Source organism: Phoenix dactylifera, chromosome 4, assembly GCF_051530095.1.
Source record: "Phoenix dactylifera cultivar Ajwa chromosome 4, Ajwa_hap1_PhDact_Kaust_v1.1, whole genome shotgun sequence".
In the NCBI taxonomy this organism is placed as follows: Eukaryota; Viridiplantae; Streptophyta; class Magnoliopsida; order Arecales; family Arecaceae; genus Phoenix; species Phoenix dactylifera.
In genome coordinates, this window is record NC_143193.1 from 818,909 (window position 1) to 837,636 (window position 18,728).

Consider the following 18,728-nt stretch of genomic DNA (forward strand, 5'->3'; position numbering starts at 1 on the left):
ATTAAGATCCAAATTTTATATTTCTATGTAGCAAGTACAAAATCACTCTTTTAATCCTCATATTAGAATAAGTAATGAAATCGGATGTCAATTTTTTTATGATTTTTGATTATAATAAAATCTAAATTAATGATACTATATGATGATCGCGTGACTATTCAGTAGCCACCATACAAAACATGAGAAATAGAAAGGCATTCTATTGTCCAATTTTATATGATTGAGATCATGAAAAATTATTATATGAAAAACACAAAATTATGTTGATTTTGTAGTGACTATCCTAAACACGAGCAATAAAATTTAACAATCAATCTCATTTTACTTCATATATATATATATATATATATATATATATATATATATATATATATATATATATATATATATATATATATATATATATATATATATATATATATTAAAATTTATATTTTTTAGTTTTACATAGCGCTCATAGTGCCATTTTTAATGTCAATACAAGAAACATGAGAAATTAAATTTGATGATATATCTTGAATTACAATAAAATCAAAGTTTTTATCTCGATATAGTAACTATAAAAAAACTATTCTAGGATCATTATATAAAATAATGAAAATAAAATTTAATAATAAGTTCCAATGTCAAATAACGGGATTCGTGTATCAAATGTATTCCAAGAAATTCTTTATATCGAGTTCGGGAAGACGTGAACCCAACTCTTGGCCATGGCGACCTTAAGGAGAGCTCTCCTCCGCCTCCACCAATCCCTAGTCCTAACTTCACCAAGGTCGTTGCAATCCCTTCTCCGGCATTCGAAATTTCCCATCATCAATTCCTTCTCTTCTCCATCGCTAGTTTCTCCTAATTCCAGTGTTTCATCTCGATTTCTCTTTTATTCCACCCTCTCAGGTATCATCTCGGATCCATCTCCCGGTTCTCTTCCAACCGCGGATCGCTTGACGTGGACCTTTCGGATGAGGAGAGCAAACGCCGTCTCCATAACAGGTTCTGAATAGGTTTCTGCTCTTAATCCATCGTAAGTGAGTCGATTGCATGTTCTGATGATCGTGGAAACCCTAAAGATTGAATCTTTTTGTAGATTGTTATATAGGAGCAGGCAAAGGGGATTCCTGGAGTTGGATTTGATTCTGGGGAGCTGGGTGGAGGAGAACATTCGCTCCCTGGATGAGCTGCGTATCAGAGCTCTCATGGACGTTCTTGACCTGGTAAATTTGATGACCTTTTGTTCCTTTTTCACTGTTCTTGAGTTTTATTTTGCTTCTGGAAGCTGGCAAATGGACTCGTTTTCACTCTATCGTGATGCGAAGTGTAACTTAATCATTGCCGACAAATATGTCGCAGAAGCAGTAACCTTTACCTAGATATGATTTTTATTTTTTCTGAAGGAAATTTATATATATATAATTATATAATTCATAGCATATTACTAGAGTTTGATGGTTTATGGCATCGTGTGGTTTGAATTCGATTGTTTCCAAGATGATAACTGAGTGTACCTTGTAGAAAAACTTAATAGTACAAAGTGCTTCATTTTAATCAAACATCTGAGGACTTAAACTTGGTTGTGAAAATTGACACTCGTATCATTATTGAGTAGAACAATTCATGATTACCCAATTTTCTTCTCATGTTACTTGTTCTACCTAGTCCAGATTGATCTTCATAATGGTCCTTTCTCTCTTAAGAAATGATTTACTGTCTTTTTGTGCATTCACTTTCATCACGTATTCTTTTCTACTAGAGCCACTTGCTTTTGGAAAATGCACCTATTGACATACAAAATTCAACTCGAGGATAATTTACCTAGTTATTCCACCATGCGCTGAAAGTCCTGATTACTGACATGTTGCTTCTGGAACAAATCAAAGCCTGCCATAAATGTCCATCACATACATGACAAAATGTCGATAACATACATTACAATATTTTTGTGAGGCACAAACCATCCATTTTGGTTTACAAGTCACCTACAGATTTTAATACCTCTTTTTGTATCCTTCCACTCATCCGTGCTTGCCTAATGGTGGTGCAAAATATAGATGTGTTTACAGTTGCATTTTTGTCGAGAGTAAGGGAGGGAGACCCACCTGTACTATATTTACTTGGGTTCAGATATTTAGGGATGCATCACCCTAGAATCAATCCCAGAAACTCTGATTCATAAGCAGAGGGGTGTGCATGGCTCCATTGAATTGCAAACTTTCTCACTGTGCTTGCACCTCTTTAGTATGCTGAGATTTTGAATGTACTGAGAGACATTTGTCTGTATGGAAAAATCCACAACATTTTGTATTGCACAAGAATAAATAATGTTACATATATATTTCTGATGCTCTATTTGTGATTGGATTCTCATTAATGCTTCAGGAAAACCCAGATTTGTGGAAATGGCTTACTGGCCAAGAGCAACCACCAGAGGCAGTCCATAATAATCCTGTATGTCATTCCAAGGCTGGAAAGCTTCGCTAATGCTTCTCTCTTTCCCTGCTGTAGCCTTGATGTTATACATTGTATTCTTTTATGCAGGTATTTACTGCTGTGCAATCCAGGGTCATGGGAAATCTCAACAGCCATGCTGCTCCAGAGACTCGAGCAAATCCTGGTCAGCCATGGGTAAGAGGATGGGATGATAAGAGGGGACAAGATGGTGGTCCAAAATATGGCAATCAATGATGCTAGACTCATATGTGGGTACAAAACATGAGCAGATTGGAGTGGTTTCTAGGTAAATCAATGGTTAGGTAAAACAGTATATAAGATCTACCATGTACTGCATCTATGTTCTGTCTTTCCTATAAAACTGCCGATGGAGTATGAACATCTTGTAATAATTATTATCTTTATCTGTTAAATAAGCTTGAATTATATTTTACCTTGAGGAATTTTGCATTCGCTCAATTTCTTAAGACTTCGATGCATGTAGTGGCATGCTAAATTTTGAGTGTTTAAGCAAGAAGCATATGTCTGGTTGTTTTTGCTTTCCAAGGAAAGCTTTTCTTGCTACATTGACACTCTTGATTCGTTAAGTCATCCGCTGACTGCTGAAAGGAAAAGGAAAGTGGAATGCTGGTGAGAGTTTTTGATTTATGGTTGTCAATCTGCCTCATGATCTCTTTTCCAGTTGTAATTCTATTCTCATACTGAAATCAAATTCGATTCAGATTTTTCTACTGATCAGATCAAAATTCAAATAGTTCCTTGTGATTCCAATTCTTAAAATTTTTAGGTGGAGGTGGTTTATTGTAAAAGACTCAAATCAATTGTCAATGATTCAAGTTTTCTGTTTCCTATTTTGTTGCTTATCAGAGTGTTTTTTTTTTGTATAAATTTGCAACTTTTAGTCACTTAACCATAAAATTATCCTCTATTATATAGCACGATGCTGACTACCATTGCAAAGCTTCTACATACACTTCCTTTTCTAGTGAATGCATCCTTTTTGTCTCTCTCTTCTTTGTTTCTTTTTGATTCTCTCTCTTTATAAATAATATTTTACAGAAAGCTGCATAGATCTAGCAAAAACGGGATTTTATTTGTCAATTCATAAGTAGATATAATTTCATTGTTGGGAAACTTAGTCCAAGGCTGTTGGTCTGTTGTTAAGGTCGTAGCTGTCCATCATTTACCCTCTACTCCTAAATGAATCATGTGAACCAGTTTATTTTACTAGAACCGTCTTGCCATGCTTTTGTATAGCAACATGAAGTTAAAAATTCTTCGCTATGAAACATGAATTTTCACTGTTGTCAAGTCAGATTGGATTGCAGTGATTCCCCATTTGATTGAAAATATTTTCTATTATCTATATAATTTGATAACCATACTCCAATTTTTGGGAGATGTACTTTTCACATTTCTCTCCGTTAGAGCTCAACTAAATGAAGTTTATTTATTAAAAATGGCAGGAGCTACAAAGGTTGGGAGAGTAGTACAAATGCTCTCAATAGTAGGATGAACTCTTAATTGAATAATTTCTTTGGAAGATGTTATATCCAGGAAATGCATTCTTTGCACCTGGTGCAGCCCAAAACAAGGCAGGCCTAGGCCAAATAAGGTGGAGAAGAATCACTCTGGCTCTTAAAGCAGCCCATGGCAGGGATTTAATTGGTCCAATCTGTGGGACTATGTAGATTCGATTTTAGATGCTTAAACATCTGATTTACAATACTAGTTTCATCCAGATTTCATGTGATCTGGCTAGTACTTTAGTGATACGAAGCTTTGGACATATTCCCTTATTCATAGATTGTCTAAATTTCGGATTCATTTGATTTTCAAGCTGTTTGAATCCTTTAAGGAGTCTGTTTTTAGGAATATTAGCTGGCTAAGGGAGAGGAATAGCTGATATAAACCAAGACACCAATTCAAGGTTCATGATAGTTAGATGTGAGAAAAAGAAAAATAGAGGCACTAGTCTCTATTTTCCTCTTCTGCTCTCTATCTCTCTCCTCACTATTTCTCTCTTCTTTTCTTCTCTACTCTGTCCTCCGTGTTTCTTTGAAAGTTATTATTTGCTGCTGAGTTAAAACATGGTGTAGATGTCATATCTGATAACTTATTTAATCCAAGTCTCTTATTCCAATTGTCTTACCATTTCATTACATTAATTTCGACTTAATCACATTTAGGGCTGCATGATCATCTCATCTCTTCTAGATATTGGCATTCTATGAAAGATTGCATTAGCTTTGAAGATTTATATGACTACAACCAAATGCTTCAATGCAGAAAGTAAACATGTTCTCCAATAATCTAATCCATGTAATACCCCAATGCCACTTGTCATGGATCGCAGACAAAAGGGTGCTCCAAAGGCACCTTGCCCCCCTAGACTAAATGTATCTAGTATAAACACCAACTGAACAGTCATCTTGTATCAATACAGTAGACTTACCAACTCTGCCAGTTGGCATCCTTCATTTTCATTCAAGTATTTAAAAATCATTATTTGAAAAATGTGACTGAGAAAGGAAAACAGATCATGCCCCATGTATCTTCCTCTTAAACTTAAAATTTCTTTCATGAGGCCATAGAATAACTATCCTTACGCATGAACAAGTAGCTGGCAAATCAAAAATGGAACTAGTGCAATTCATGGTTTGGAGGCTTTTGCCCAGTTTGCTTATGTTTGAGCAACATGAACTTTCTTTGAAGCTTAGGTGAGGTCTAGCTAAAATGCCGAACACAAATAGAGATGTGCCTTTCAGAACAGACTATTAAAGAAACATTCCAAAAAAAGAAGGTTGCATTTACATTGCCACATATTAACAAATCCAGATTGAAGTTGAAGTGCCACATTATAGAATATTAACAAGTCGATCACATCTAGAAGAGAGGAAAAAACAATCAAAGTTCAATTGATTTGAGCAATGCTTTCTTGGTTCAACCCAAAGTTACATTGCAGAAGCCACAGATGACATATATCGAGCTGTTCTTCTCACATGAACATCAGCACAGAAGAGCGCAGAGTCTGGAAGTTCCTCCAGTTGCGGATCTTGTTTATCTGGGATTTGCTTGCTTATCTTGTTTGCTTTTTCGGAGTCCGATGCTTCGAGCTTTTGTTTGCTGCTGTCCTAATATCATTTTGGATGGAATGAAATTGTATTCATGGTGGACTTCAGAACCTAGTGCCTTTGTTTGCAGTATATAGTGTATTTGGCACATTTGATGGATGTGAAAGGACTTATGATGGTTAGACTACTTATTTGTTTGGAAATATAGTTATAAATTTGATGAATATATTTCGTTTTCTTAATGCCTGCCCTTAAGAGAGAGCTAAACTAGATGAGATATAGAAACATCTTTTATTTTCTTAATTGTTCTTTTCTGGAGAATACTGGCATGGTCATGCAGTCTCCCTTGAAGATGAAATCTAATGTTCAAAAAAGAAAAGAAAAGCCTGCTTTGTTCGCACCTTCTACTTCCAAAAGATGGGATAGAGAGGGGGACTCGAGCCTGTAACGGGTCGGATGATTGCGTGGGTATGCCACTGGTATCTAAACTGATAAAAATAAAAAAAAATTTATAATTCTAATTAGCGGAAAGCTCCTGCTCTATGTTATATTCTGATATTTATATAATTAACTAGAAAGTACCTAACAACTGCTTACTTTTTATGTTGAAGCATGTTGTGGTCTGTCCTTCGACTCTTTTCTGGCAGGTTAGAGCAGTCAGTTCCAGTCATTTGTTCCACTTTTCACATTCTATTTCCCTGATAACCTATACAAGTTGCAAGTTCTAATTGGCCTCATGTTCTGGACTTAGCTTTTTGGATAGGCTACCTTCACTTGGTCTATGCTTTCAATCTTTTAAAACTTGATCTATCCTAGGGGTGATTCTCGGCCTGATTTGATTGAGACTCTTTTTGGTGCGACTTGGCCTGTTAGGGGTCACACGGTAGTTTAATTAGTCGAGTTTCCAATCATTTCATTCAACCTGTAATTTGAATAGAAAATCTAACATCTCGATTACCAGCCTATGTGTTCATCCTATTTAATCAATCTTAAATGCTCGGTCCGTCTTCTATGACAAGAACCTTTAATCATTGCTTTACTCCAATAGGTTAGGTGGTTGTAAGCACACCGGCCCTTGGTATTTATTATCAGTTAGGATATGGTGTAAACAATACTTATATCTCATCGGCCAATGATCAAAAGGATGATCGGACGTAGCTATACTCTCATTCAGCGCTAACACCAAAATAGGTCTTTCAAAAATATCTATCAGAATCCTATGATACATCTAGATTTATCCTTACCCTTATTCAAGGCACAACCAAATACATCTCCTTAACCCTAAGCAGCAGCGTGTTCGTACAATACATACTGCCCTTTATCTATATTTCTGAAATCAGACCGAATTCATCTGTATCTCTCTTTTATTCGTATTTCTGAAACTAGTCTGAGTTTTACTTAATTGATCTGTTTTCGGCTTCAAATGACGTAATAGCAACCTTTAAAACATTAACTGCTCTCTATAAGTATTACAAGAGCACCCTATAAGAGCATTACTCCAAACCTTGAGAGGTCTTTATAAGTTGTTCCTTATTCTTTAATAAATTAGGTACCAGGCTTCCAATCAAGAACAAAGAAAAAAAAAAAGAGGTATTAGTTTTTTCAACAATATATTGCATCTCTATGTTTCAATATAACCTAACCATGGCTTTCAGAGAATCTTATCCCCACCATCATCTATGGTGGGTGGCAGAGAAAAACGGTGCCAAAAAGGCACCATGTCTTTCAAGTTAAACTCATCTCAATTGGGTGGCCTATCTTCTTCAGCAGCAGTGACTGAGTGCCATGGTCATCAGGATGGTGGAGTCTTAGAGAAATTTTTTGGAGAAAAAGAAAGAGATGCGTCCAAAGCATTTCACCTCAACTTACAATGCGGAAGAAGCAAGACTTGGTCTCCATGCCAATTATTTTATGTTCTCCAACAAAGGCATGGGAGAAGAAAATCTCGCGTTGACTGGTGACCAATTGCCCATTAGATTTTTTTGCCATTAGATAGATTCTTTGCTTCGCATGATATCAGACAGGATTTCAATGCATGGGTCCAGACAACAGAGTTCGAGGCATGGTGGTCCGCACCATGCGCGGATGGTGCAGTTAAAGTAAGACTTGTGGGTCAATCTATTTGGACGTTAGCATCTAGCTTGTACTGTAATATGACAACTGACATGCAGGTTATTATCTATTGTTTTTTTTTAAAAAAAATCTGAACTTTGACAGGAAAAGCATTTCAGGTTTTAGAATGAATTATGATTTGGTTGTCGCTATTAGAGATGGATGATTAATAAAATAATAGAGAATTGATTGAAATGATACAAACATATACGGCAACAAACTAAGAAGGCATCAATTATGAGGATCCGTGCGGGTACGTGTTTGGTCTCAACATAGTTATTTGCTAGATGGATCTTAGATACTTATATGAGATTAAGAAATTTAAATAATACCTTCCAACTAGCCATTTTAGGTGAGGTTCTGAATTGTTACAAATGGTATCAGAGCGGATTCAACTTATAACCTATGTGGACTAGAGAACACTGCAGCACGGATTCAATGGGGTTGACCACGGGCCGATCGTAGTGCTTGTGATTAGATTTGAGTACATTTGAACCCTTAATTTGATGAAGATGTCAGAGCTTAAATGGAAGAAGTATGTAAGGATCTGTGCAGGCGTGTGTTTAGTTCCACGTCGGTTATTTGCTGGATAGATCTTGAGTATTTATATAGGATCAAGAAACCCAAATAATATCTTTCAACTAGCTATTTTAGGTGAGGTTCCGAATTGTTACACTAGTAAAGAGCGATGTCATCGACCTAAATTGTGAAGAAGGATACGAAGATTGCTAAATTAAGAACTTTTGGCTATAAGGAATAAATGGTTCCCATTTTACTGCGCATCACTCATATTTCAAAACATAGGCATCATATCTGCAAGCATGCATGGAATCCAGCGCTCTACAGTCTGCTGGTGGAGTGAGCCAAATTCTGTCGATCGTATTATATTAACTAATCTCAATATAGGTAGGTTGTTGAGCTCCTATAACTTGATTGCCTCCCTTGTATCAACCTTAGGCCTCACTCCATCCAAGGATTAATCTAATCAAGAAATCATTTAAATAAAACTTTCTTAGCTTGGTGAGCCACAAATAATGACCCACATCACCTCCTTATCCTAACTGGTCTCATAGGTCCAAGCCCTCCCAAACTCAAGGTTCTAAAATGCTTTGAGGAGTTCTAGCTCTCAAGTCATGTCCTCCTAGGTGGAGATCCCTAATCCTTTTCACAGTACCATTCTTCAACTTCCCATAGGCTCAAAGCTATAGCCTTTCCATGCACCTGACCATTTGTTACATGAAACAAACAACAGAAAAAGATCAAAGACATGGACCATAGCCACTTTACAAAATTGATTTCTGTCTAAAAGATTCACGGAAGACTGGAAAGCTAGCAGCAGAGTTGTCCCACTGCTATGATATATTATATTAGATGTGGTGTTTTTTACTTGAGCATGAGAAGGGAATCTTTTCTTGTGAGTAGAGGATGCATGATGAGGGACAACGGGCTCCCCGTACAGAGACAATCAGCTAGATTCGTGGCCTTTGGCCTCATGTCCCATGATTTGCCCTCATCTGAAGCTTGGGTCCGGGTAATAAGGCTTTCGTTTCAGTAAATATATCCATGCATGGCCACAGATTTCCATGCACTTGATTCCCCTCCTACCTTATTCACATCCTTCTAATGTATATGTACTACTAGTTACTTCTCTTCTTCATGTATTTATCAAGAGCATGCATATATATATATATATATATATATATATATATATAGTTGTTACCATTATTCTGGACTACATGCATGTGGATAGTTGTTACCATGTTCTTTGTGTCAGCTACATGGTATTTAAGTTTAATTCTTTAATTTTTTACAAGTTTAGATGACTAATTTGAGATGATAGGATTGTGTGAAGTGAAAAATTAAGCAGATTATGATCAAGATTTGCAATGATAATTATGGAACAACAAACTAATCTAAGAGGAATAAGACATGCAAGAGGATATGAAAATTAAGGATAGCAACAGTTAATCGTTTTATCTATTTAAATTATCTAGTTAATAAAATGATCCAATTTGAATTTAAATTTTTGATCTATGTAAAAAAAATAGATTAGATTTGTATGGACAGATTCTTGACCTATTTATATCCGTTACGGTCTGTATCTTACCGATCCGATTGCCCCCTCTAAGGTTTAAAATAATCAAAATTTTAATACCCTGCAGTATTAATAAGTCAAAATTAATAAAAACAAATAAAATGCAAAATATTTCAAGAGTGCTTGTTTAAAATACTTTTCTAGCTTGGTTCACATCTCAGCATTTTATTGGAGCACTTTTCTTTATAACCACTTGGTACGTACTCCTTGGGAAGTGTTCCCTTTTTGTTTGTGAGATTATATATGTCAGAGAGAGAGAGAGAGAGAGGGAGAAAGACTCTAGCCTAATTTAATCTTAATCTAATCCACTGAGTTTTTGGGATATGAGCTTTGGCTGTCAAGTAAAACAGGGAGCCTTTTCAATAAGGGTGTAGAAAGGTATGGCAGAACTTTTTGTATTGTTCCTGTGGGTCAAGTCAAACTACAAAGAAGGAACCCATGGGGCCTGCAGCCACTTGCACAATGGCTAACCCTAGGGCTCACCCACAGCTTTGCTGGGTGGATTAAAAATTAATTATGTATACTGACAAATATGTGCTCATGAAAGCTAAAGTTTTTCTAGCAAAAAAAAAAAAAACAAATATCTATCACTCCATTGGATGAAAATATAAATTTCATTATTTTTTCTTAATTCTATGCTATAAAATATCCTAATAACCCAAACAGCCATTAATTGATCATGATCAAAGTTATAGGTTTATAACTCAGCCTGTGGTCGGCCTCTATAGATCCGTGCTGCAATATTTTCTAATTCATATAAGCTATGAGCATCGAATCAACGTAGACATGTTCAATTCAACATTTGTGGCTTGTTTCAGATGAATGATGTTTGGATGGTTTATTTGAACTGCAATTATAAAAAATTGTTATCTAACAATAATAATGGTGATAAGAAAAAGAAAATAAGTGCTAATATAGATGAAATGAGATCTTCTGGCCTATCGTGTAGCAACTTCTTGCTACTATACATCCACTGTTGAAAGACATATTGCATTGGAAGAGGATTATGGCTGTGTTTAAGACAACCCATATTTTCCATGAGGGGAACTAAGCGGCCGATTGGGTTGTTTAATACAAACTTATCTTCCAACTAGCCAGATATTTTCTTTGGTCTTGCAATCTATGTTACAATCGTGTCCCCAAATCTAGATATGATCTTCACCTTTCACAACCAACTAAAGGTGCTTCCAATTGTGCAAAATTGCCAACCACAATCTTTCAAAGTCTCACCTACCAAATCTCCAATCATTTTTTTATAATTGACACTTTTCCTCCTTGTCCTCCCTACCAAAATAGACCAAGAGGACACCCAACTAATCCATCTTCTCCATAAGATTAAGATTTTCCCATCCTTTCAACTTCAATTCAATCCTTGTTAGGCCTCCTCTCTTCCCTTTAAGTCTCACTGTGCCTAACTCTTAGCTAACTTAGCTTAGCTTGTATTCACATCACTCTTATACCCAATGCTTTGCATATACTCTTTATACCTTAAATCACCTTTTAATAGCATACTTATATCTTTATACCATATTTAAATCACTTGAAGCCGGCCGTGGCCAGTTAATCTGGTCCGTCCGATCATCCCCCGTGTGGGCCCACCGGTCGCACGTGATCCGTGGGGCAATCCAACGCCCGCGGCGAATCTTTCTTTCCCTTGAATCAGTTAAGAGTAAGAAAAAAAAAAATATTATTTATTTATTTTGAAAAATTTATAAGCTCTTGCTTCCTCTCTCTCTCTCTCTCTCTCTCTCTCTCGCTCGAGCCTCCGTTTCTTTGAAACCTCCACCACAGCTCACGGCAGCGCCCTCGCCGGAACCCTAACCCTGTACGGAGAGAAAAAAGACTATTCCTTGCCGAGACCATGCCGGCGATGGCCGTTTCGACGACGACCCCCTGACTTTCTCCGGCCAAACCTCTCCTACACGGTCGCCGCCTCCTCCGACGCCACGGGCGCCTCGTATCTCCTGCGGTCGGAAACTCGCTCGCCATAGATTTCTATCTGGCGACAATGGCGGTGACTGTGCTCCTCCTCCTCGTACTCGCTCTCTCGGCGTTCTCTCCCTCGGCGTCGTCGGATCCCGTGGCTGCGGGCGAGATTGCTGCCCTGCTCGCCTTCAAGCGCTCGATCTCTGCCGACCCTTCTGCACTCATCTCTGGCTGGGACCCGGCCGTCCAGCGACATTGCGAGTGGCGCGGCGTCACCTGCGACGCAGCCTCCGGCCGGGTGACGGGCCTCAACGTCACTGGGTCGAAGTCTTCGCCGCTTGCCGGAGCTCTAGCGGTCGCTGTTGGGAACCTGACGGAGCTTCGCGTCCTCTCCCTCCGCCACAACGCCTTCTCCGGCGAGATTCCGGTGGCGGCGGTCGGGGCCCTCCGGCATCTGGAAGTGCTCGACCTCCGGTACAACAACTTCTCCGGCAAGATTCCTGACGAGATAAGCTATCTTCCCTTCCTCCGTGTTCTTGATCTCGCTTATAACTCGCTCTCTGGTCCGATACCGGAGAAGTTGATTGGATTCTCACAGCTCGAATCCGTGGACTTGTCCTTCAATCAGCTCACTGGAGAGATAAAGATTTCTCCTCTCAGTTCATGTCGATTTCTTACTCATTTGAAACTCTCTAGTAATTTCTTGGTTGATAAGATCCCGCCGGAGATTGGAAATTGCTCCAATCTCCAAACTCTATTACTGGATCGAAATATTTTAGAAGATCAGATACCGGCCGACATCGGCCAGATAACCAACCTTCGAATTCTCGATGTTTCGAGGAACAGCCTCACTCAAAGTATACCGAGAGAGCTCGGGAATTGCCGCAAGCTTTCTGTTTTTGTGCTTACCAATTTGATTGACTTCACCTCTTCTGATAGTTCTTCAGTGGGTTCGAGTGATATCGAGGAATTTAATGCCTTTTCTGGGGCAATTCCACCTGAGATACTCTCAATTCCGAGCCTTGAGATTCTTTGGGCACCAAGAGCAAATCTTCATGGTCACCTGCCAGATTACAGGAATGGTTCATGCAGTCTGAAGTTTCTCAATCTTGGGCAGAACTACATTGCTGGTCTGATACCTGAATGGCTTGGAATGTGCAAAAACCTTTCTTTTTTGGATTTGAGCTCGAATTATTTGCAGGGTCTGGTGCCTGTCTCGCTACAAGTTCAGTGCATGGTTTACTTCAATGTTAGTCAGAACTTGTTGTCTGGTTCTCTTCCAGGATTATCTGAGTCTCGTTGTACGGATGGTTTGATATTCGGTAGTCAGAATGATAGTTTGTTGGAGGGTGAAAATCTTGGGACAGCGTACTCTGCAAATATTCTCCAGAATGCTGGAAATGCATTAGAATCAGTTTTGAATAATGAATTTGTCATTCTTCACGACTTCAGTTGGAATGGCTTCACTGGGTCCTTGCCTTCTTTCTCATTACCAGTTGACAAAAAGTTTTCTTATGGTCTCTTTCTGAACAATAATAAGTTTAATGGATCACTTTCAAGCAAGCTCTTTGGATCATGTGAGGTTGGAAGTGGCTTTGCAGTTAATCTAAGTGTTAATCAGATATCAGGTAGCACCGAGATGCTTTCAAGTTGTTTGCTTCTGAAGAGTTTTGAAGCGGCTAATAATCAGTTCAGTGGGCCGATCACTTCCGATATTGGAAATTTACATTTGCTCAAACATCTTGATTTGAGAAGAAACCACTTGAATGGCTCTATTCCAGGTCAGCTGGGGGAGCTGAAGTATATGGAACAGGTTCTGCTTGCTGGCAACAATTTATCTGGGGTGATACCTGTTCAGCTTGGTGGATTATCATCTGTTTCAGTTCTGGATTTGTCCGGTAATTCTTTATCAGGCAGTATTCCAGCAAGTTTGGCACATGATGCTAAACTTGAAATATTGTTGCTTGATCACAATCGACTCACGGGAAGTATCCCTCCTCCTTTCTCCACGCTTGCTCGACTTACTGTGTTTGATGTTTCTTTCAACAATCTCTCTGGGTCTATTCCTCATTTTGAACATTTAGGTGATTGTAAATTTTTCATGGGCAATTCCTTTCTGCAGCCATGCCCGGATTCGAATTCCCCCTCACCATCTGGACGTTCATTTGAAACTAATGATTCAAACCGGGGTGGCGGAAAGAGTGGATTGAAGCCTTTCACTGTGGCAGCAGTTGCTTCAGCCTCTATCATAGTTTTAGTTCTTGTAGTGCTGGTTCTTGTTCTGGTTTGCAGAAAAAGGAAATTTGTTAGGGTCAAAAGCCTAAGGAGGAAGGTGGTTGTGACCTTTGCAGATGCTCCTGCCGAGCTGACTTATGATTATGTTGTCAGAGCTACAGGTAACTTCAGCATCCAGAATTTGATTGGGACTGGTGGGTTTGGAGCGACCTACAAGGCAGAGCTAGTTCCAGGTTTCTTAGTAGCAGTCAAGAGGCTCTCCATAGGCAGATTCCAGGGTCTTCGACAGTTTGATGCTGAAATCAGAACGCTTGGGAGGATCCGACATAAGAACCTTGTAACACTTATTGGGTACCACATGGGAGAAGCTGAAACTTTCCTAATCTACAACTATCTCTCTGGTGGAAACCTTGAGACCTTCATCCGCAATATGTCAAGCAGAAATGTGCATTGGCATGAGATTCATAAGATAGCTCAGGATGTTGCACAAGCACTAACTTATCTCCACTACTCTTGTGTCCCTCGAATAGTTCACAGGGACATCAAACCGAGCAACATCTTGCTTGACGAGAAGCTAAATGCTTATCTATCGGATTTTGGTTTAGCAAGGCTTTTGGAAGTTTCAGAGACACATGCTACTACTGATGTTGCTGGGACCTTTGGGTATGTTGCACCAGAGTATGCAACCACTTGCAGAGTCTCTGACAAGGCTGATGTTTATAGTTATGGCGTTGTGCTTCTGGAGCTAATGTCGGGGAAGAGGTCTTTGGATCCATCATTTGCAGAGTATGGGAATGGTTTCACCATCGTTGCTTGGGGAAGATTATTGATCCAGGAAGAGCGTGCGGATGAGCTTTTCTCTCCAACACTGTGGGAGTCGGGGCCAAAGGATAAATTAGTTGAAATGCTAAGACTTGCATTAGCCTGCACTGTGGATTCTATTTCTGTTCGGCCATCAATGAAGCAGGTTGTAATGACATTGAAAGAATTGAAGAGAGAGTAATTTTCATGCATGATGAGCTTCCTAGGACAACATCTAGATGGCTATCAAGCTTCTATCAGAGGCTGAGCACGGTAATCTTCAAGGAAACCATCTAAAAGAGCCATCCAACCTAAACTTCACCAAAAATCTACAGTGTTGAGGTGAGGCAATCGATAATTTCTTAAAAATAAGTTTTAATTTTTTAAACACATTTTATTTAAGTTATTCTTTTCTGAAACTAAGATATCAGGACCAAAAGTAAAGATCTCAGGTCTGATAACACATTTTCTTTCAAGCTGATGAAGAAAGTTTATGACTCAACAATATAGAAAAATATTATGGAAACAAATTCCCCCTCGATGAAGTAGGACCTTAGACTCTCATAGACGTAGATGACAATTTTCAACATTTCAGCTAGTTCTGTCAGGAAGTTTAATAATTTTTTTATTTGAGAAAAAGTTCGAGAATGTTTTAGAAGATTCCATTTTCAAAGTTTATGACTCAACAATATAGAAAAATATTATGGAAACAAATTCCCCCTCGATGAAGTAGGACCTTAGACTCTCATAGACGTAGATGACAATTTTCAACATTTCAGCTAGTTCTGTCAGGAAGTTTAATAATTTTTTTTATTTGAGAAAAAGTTCGAGAACGTTTTAGAAGATTCCATTTTCAAAGTTTGAGAAGATTGAAGAACCAAAACCTGTCTTCTTCTAGATAAATGAACTTCCAGATATAATTATAATCATTTGATTCCATTTCTGCATGGTAATATTCCTTATACTAACTCATGGAATTTGTTACTATCGCAAAAATGAGTTGATCTTCTGAAACCAAACTTTATTCCATATTTCAGCTAGATGATTCGATTTTATAGTGCTTTTGATTATTTCTTGAATGAATTGTAGCTCTTATCTTTATCCTCCTACTTGAATTAGCCATAACATTAGCAACCATACGTGACTATCTAGCCATCTAGCATAGGTGTACATACTTAAGTTTGTCCACATTTTTTTTTTCTAACCACATAATATTTAGGGTAATCCCATAATTCTCCTGTTAAATTTTTGAGAAGTCTATTTTCATGCCATAGCTGCTTTATCTGCATGATTATGCACATTTGTGATTTATGTATGTGTTTTATCATAGATTTCTACAGCAGCACCAGTCTCATGTAGTCCAAACTTATTTATGGATGGGATTTTGTATTACCATGGGCCTGATGACTATGGTGTTTTCTTTAGGGAACTTGGAGAGTTCAGGAAAATTTGTATGTGATTCGCATTGATGCTTCATGCTTTTTGTCGTCTCTCCATCCAGGGTAATCATTATTAACTTGCTTTTCCGATCCATGCATCTATTTTTGGTTCTGGACGTCACATCTAGTCTTGCAGTCTATTCCCATACATTCATATGAAGTATGAACTATGTTTCTTGCTTATGTTGTGCAGAAGTTGTCATCTGGTTTATTTGATCACGACTAAAGAAATCCTTGCAGCGACCAGTCTGAGGAGATTAGCATAGACACATGCACATATGCTCTTGCTTGTGCTGTGCAGAAGCCATCAGCTGGTTCATTTGACCATGACTCAAGAGACAAGCTCTCCCTGGCAGTGACCATTTCTTGGTTGCCTAATCCATCACTAGGTTCTGCAATGCATCTGATGGTTCCTCCAGGTTTCTCGATTGCAGCCAGCAATTTTCCATGCTGCTGTTTGAGGATTTCGCTCGTTGTAAAGGACCGTACGAGGTAAACATACATTTCTTTTTGAGTTACAACAGAGTGCAGTGGACCGGTGATCCATTTGATCTTTGAAGCATGAATGAGATATGTCTTAATTGTAGAGTTTTTTCCCCCCCGCTTTTCTTGTAAAGCAAAATTGGTTTTACTGGTTGTACACCTAGATTAACCAAAACAAGTGACCCTTCTTTTATTCAAATATTTTAACTGTGAATCGCATGGGTGCCATCTCAAAAGATGTCATAGACATTAGCTTCTTCAGTTTCTTTTCTCTATTTCCATTTCATTTTTAAAAAAAAATACTTAGGACATATTTCATTGCTTGCTCTTGAAGTTGCAGAAAATATATACATATGCATATATACATACATACATATGTATGCGTGCATGTAGAAAAAAAAAAGAAAATTTTTTTGCAGTCCTGCCTGAATATGTCCGGACCTCTATCAAACTACTTATAGTGATTACTCCTGTCCTGATTTATCATTTCCATTGTTCATTTCTTGTCCATTGTTTCAGGTACGATATTCATAGATATTAGTTCAAAGGTAAAACAATGACACATGGCACTAATGACAACGTGGCAAGATGGTGATGTGGCAATAATAAACATAGCGTGGCATTGTTATTATCCAAATGACCCCAAGCAGTTCAAAGCAAAAAGGAAGTTAATAGCAGTTCTGGTCAGTTTATATCAGTCCATAACGGTTCTATCAACCAGATAAAGAGAAAGAAGGGAAACTTCTGCTAGGCCTCTTTCAACACTCGGACATTTCAATAAGGTTACTTCATGCTTGAAATCGATCAAAAGTTATTTCTCCAGCAGTGAGATCGATCTCTCCTAAGTGTATCTTATCTCAATTCTCTTTGAAATATATGAACATTATCTTTTCCTCATGCATTCCTGAATTTCTACTGTTTAGCCTGATTATCCACATCATCATCATCATCTAATAATCATGCAAAAATATTCTCTAAGATACATATAATCTCTCATGTCCTCTTTACTCCCTAGTCTTAAACTTCTTGAGTTAGGTTGATATAAGCTTAAGTAGAAACCTGGCCAAGAACGAGAGGGCACGATGACATGGCACCCGACGGTCTCAAACAAGTTTCCTAAGGCTGTGAGGTAGGAGGTCATTCGCGGTCGCTCCTTCTGAGCCGTCCGTCTTCCGTGATGGGTCCTCCCCATCTCTATCGTCGGTGAAGCAGTACGAGGGCGCCTGCCACTGCGGCTCTTCCAGCGTCACACCCACCTCGAACGTCATCACATGAGTGGATATCCCTGTACCGCATATTCATCATGCATCAGAATTACCCTACGGTCTGTGAAGGTCACTCATTCTTCAGTAAAACTGAAGTTTTATTTAAAATTATTCCTTAAATTAGGAAATAAAAATATTAAGAGGAAATTCAGATGATGACCGACCGTCGTAGAAGTCCCATCGGACGGGGCGGCGGGTGGAGGCATCCTCGTAGTACCAGATGAAGTCGACCTTCTCCCAGAGGTGGCACAGGAATCCGTCGGTGTACCGCAGGCCGAGGTAGGTGGAACCGAGCATGAAGTCCCGCCGGGGGATCCCGACCGGGAATAGCGTGGTCCGGCAGTACCTGGTGGGCCCCAGCGTGTAGTAGAAGGACGTGCCGTTGTCCCACTCCACGTCGTGCAGCAGAACCCCCAGCTGCTTCTGCATCAGGTTCACGTTCCTTCCCGCCGGCCAGTCGTACCACAAGTCCGACATCTGCAGCCGTCCGTCGCTCAGGTTCATGTACAGCAGCGCGTGGAACCTCTCCGGCCACGCCGCTGGGGTCGGCGGATCTTCGCCGTACGATCCCACCACGGCGGCCGGCGTCGCGAGGAGGAACACCCACCAAGATACGACGGTGATCCGCATGGAGATTAGTGCCATCTTCTTCGATTCTCTCTCTCTCTCTCTCTCTCTCTCTCTCTCTGGGTGGCAACGAGCCTATTGGATTGCATTGGCCAGGATAAGGAGGTTAGCTTGTAGTATGACGTGGAGCGTTTTTGCAACGCACCACGCCTCTGTGGTCGTCAGATAGCTGGGCTCTAGAAAACTACAAAAGTATGGGCCAAGTTATTAGCCTCTCTCTTTGGGA

At 39.1% G+C, this 18,728-nt stretch overlaps 3 protein-coding genes across 4 annotated transcripts; 2 read left to right on the forward strand and 1 right to left on the reverse strand.

Annotated features, from left to right (window-relative positions):
• The first annotated feature begins 623 nt into the window (after nt 1-623).
• On the forward strand, nt 624-2,888 carry SDHAF2 (succinate dehydrogenase assembly factor). Of its 2 annotated transcripts, none has more exons than XM_017844100.5 (5): nt 624-772; nt 895-990; nt 1,097-1,211; nt 2,374-2,442; nt 2,533-2,888. In XM_017844100.5, the coding sequence occupies exons 1-5, from the start codon at nt 711-713 to the stop codon at nt 2,677-2,679; spliced, it is 489 nt and encodes a 162-aa protein (XP_017699589.1). In that variant the 5' UTR covers nt 624-710; the 3' UTR covers nt 2,680-2,888. The 2 variants fall into 2 exon arrangements, with proteins under 2 accessions (XP_017699589.1, XP_008797117.1); XM_008798895.5 differs by having other exon boundaries at nt 625-772; nt 1,085-1,211.
• An 8,532-nt stretch (nt 2,889-11,420) lies between these two features.
• On the forward strand, nt 11,421-17,511 carry LOC103712388 (LRR receptor-like serine/threonine-protein kinase RPK2). The gene is made up of 4 exons (XM_008798901.6): nt 11,421-15,030; nt 16,114-16,190; nt 16,321-16,619; nt 17,130-17,511. Exon 1 carries the CDS (start codon nt 11,735-11,737, stop codon nt 14,888-14,890), a length of 3,156 nt encoding a protein of 1,051 aa, XP_008797123.3. The 5' UTR covers nt 11,421-11,734; the 3' UTR covers nt 14,891-15,030; nt 16,114-16,190; nt 16,321-16,619; nt 17,130-17,511.
• LOC103712387 (uncharacterized protein At4g14100-like) lies at nt 17,448-18,653 on the reverse strand. Its single transcript, XM_008798900.5, has 2 exons — nt 18,040-18,653; nt 17,448-17,895 (listed from the first exon to the last, which is right to left on the reverse strand). The coding sequence occupies exons 1-2, from the start codon at nt 18,518-18,520 to the stop codon at nt 17,714-17,716; spliced, it is 663 nt and encodes a 220-aa protein (XP_008797122.3). The 5' UTR covers nt 18,521-18,653; the 3' UTR covers nt 17,448-17,713.
• Nucleotides 18,654-18,728: the final 75 nt, after the last annotated feature.

Coding starts and splice junctions, on each gene's coding strand:
- SDHAF2 (XM_008798895.5), top strand. CDS start 711: ATGGCGACCTTAAGGAGAGCTCTCCTCCGCCTCCACCAATCCCTAGTC. Junction 991..1,084: donor AAACGCCGTCTCCATAACAG/GTTCTGAATAGG, acceptor ATCTTTTTGTAG/ATTGTTATATAGGAGCAGGC. Junction 2,443..2,532: donor AGGCAGTCCATAATAATCCT/GTATGTCATTCC, acceptor TCTTTTATGCAG/GTATTTACTGCTGTGCAATC.
- LOC103712388 (XM_008798901.6), top strand. CDS start 11,735: ATGGCGGTGACTGTGCTCCTCCTCCTCGTACTCGCTCTCTCGGCGTTC.
- LOC103712387 (XM_008798900.5), bottom strand. CDS start 18,520: ATGGCACTAATCTCCATGCGGATCACCGTCGTATCTTGGTGGGTGTTC. Junction 17,896..18,039: donor CCGATGGGACTTCTACGACG/GTCGGTCATCAT, acceptor TATGCGGTACAG/GGATATCCACTCATGTGATG.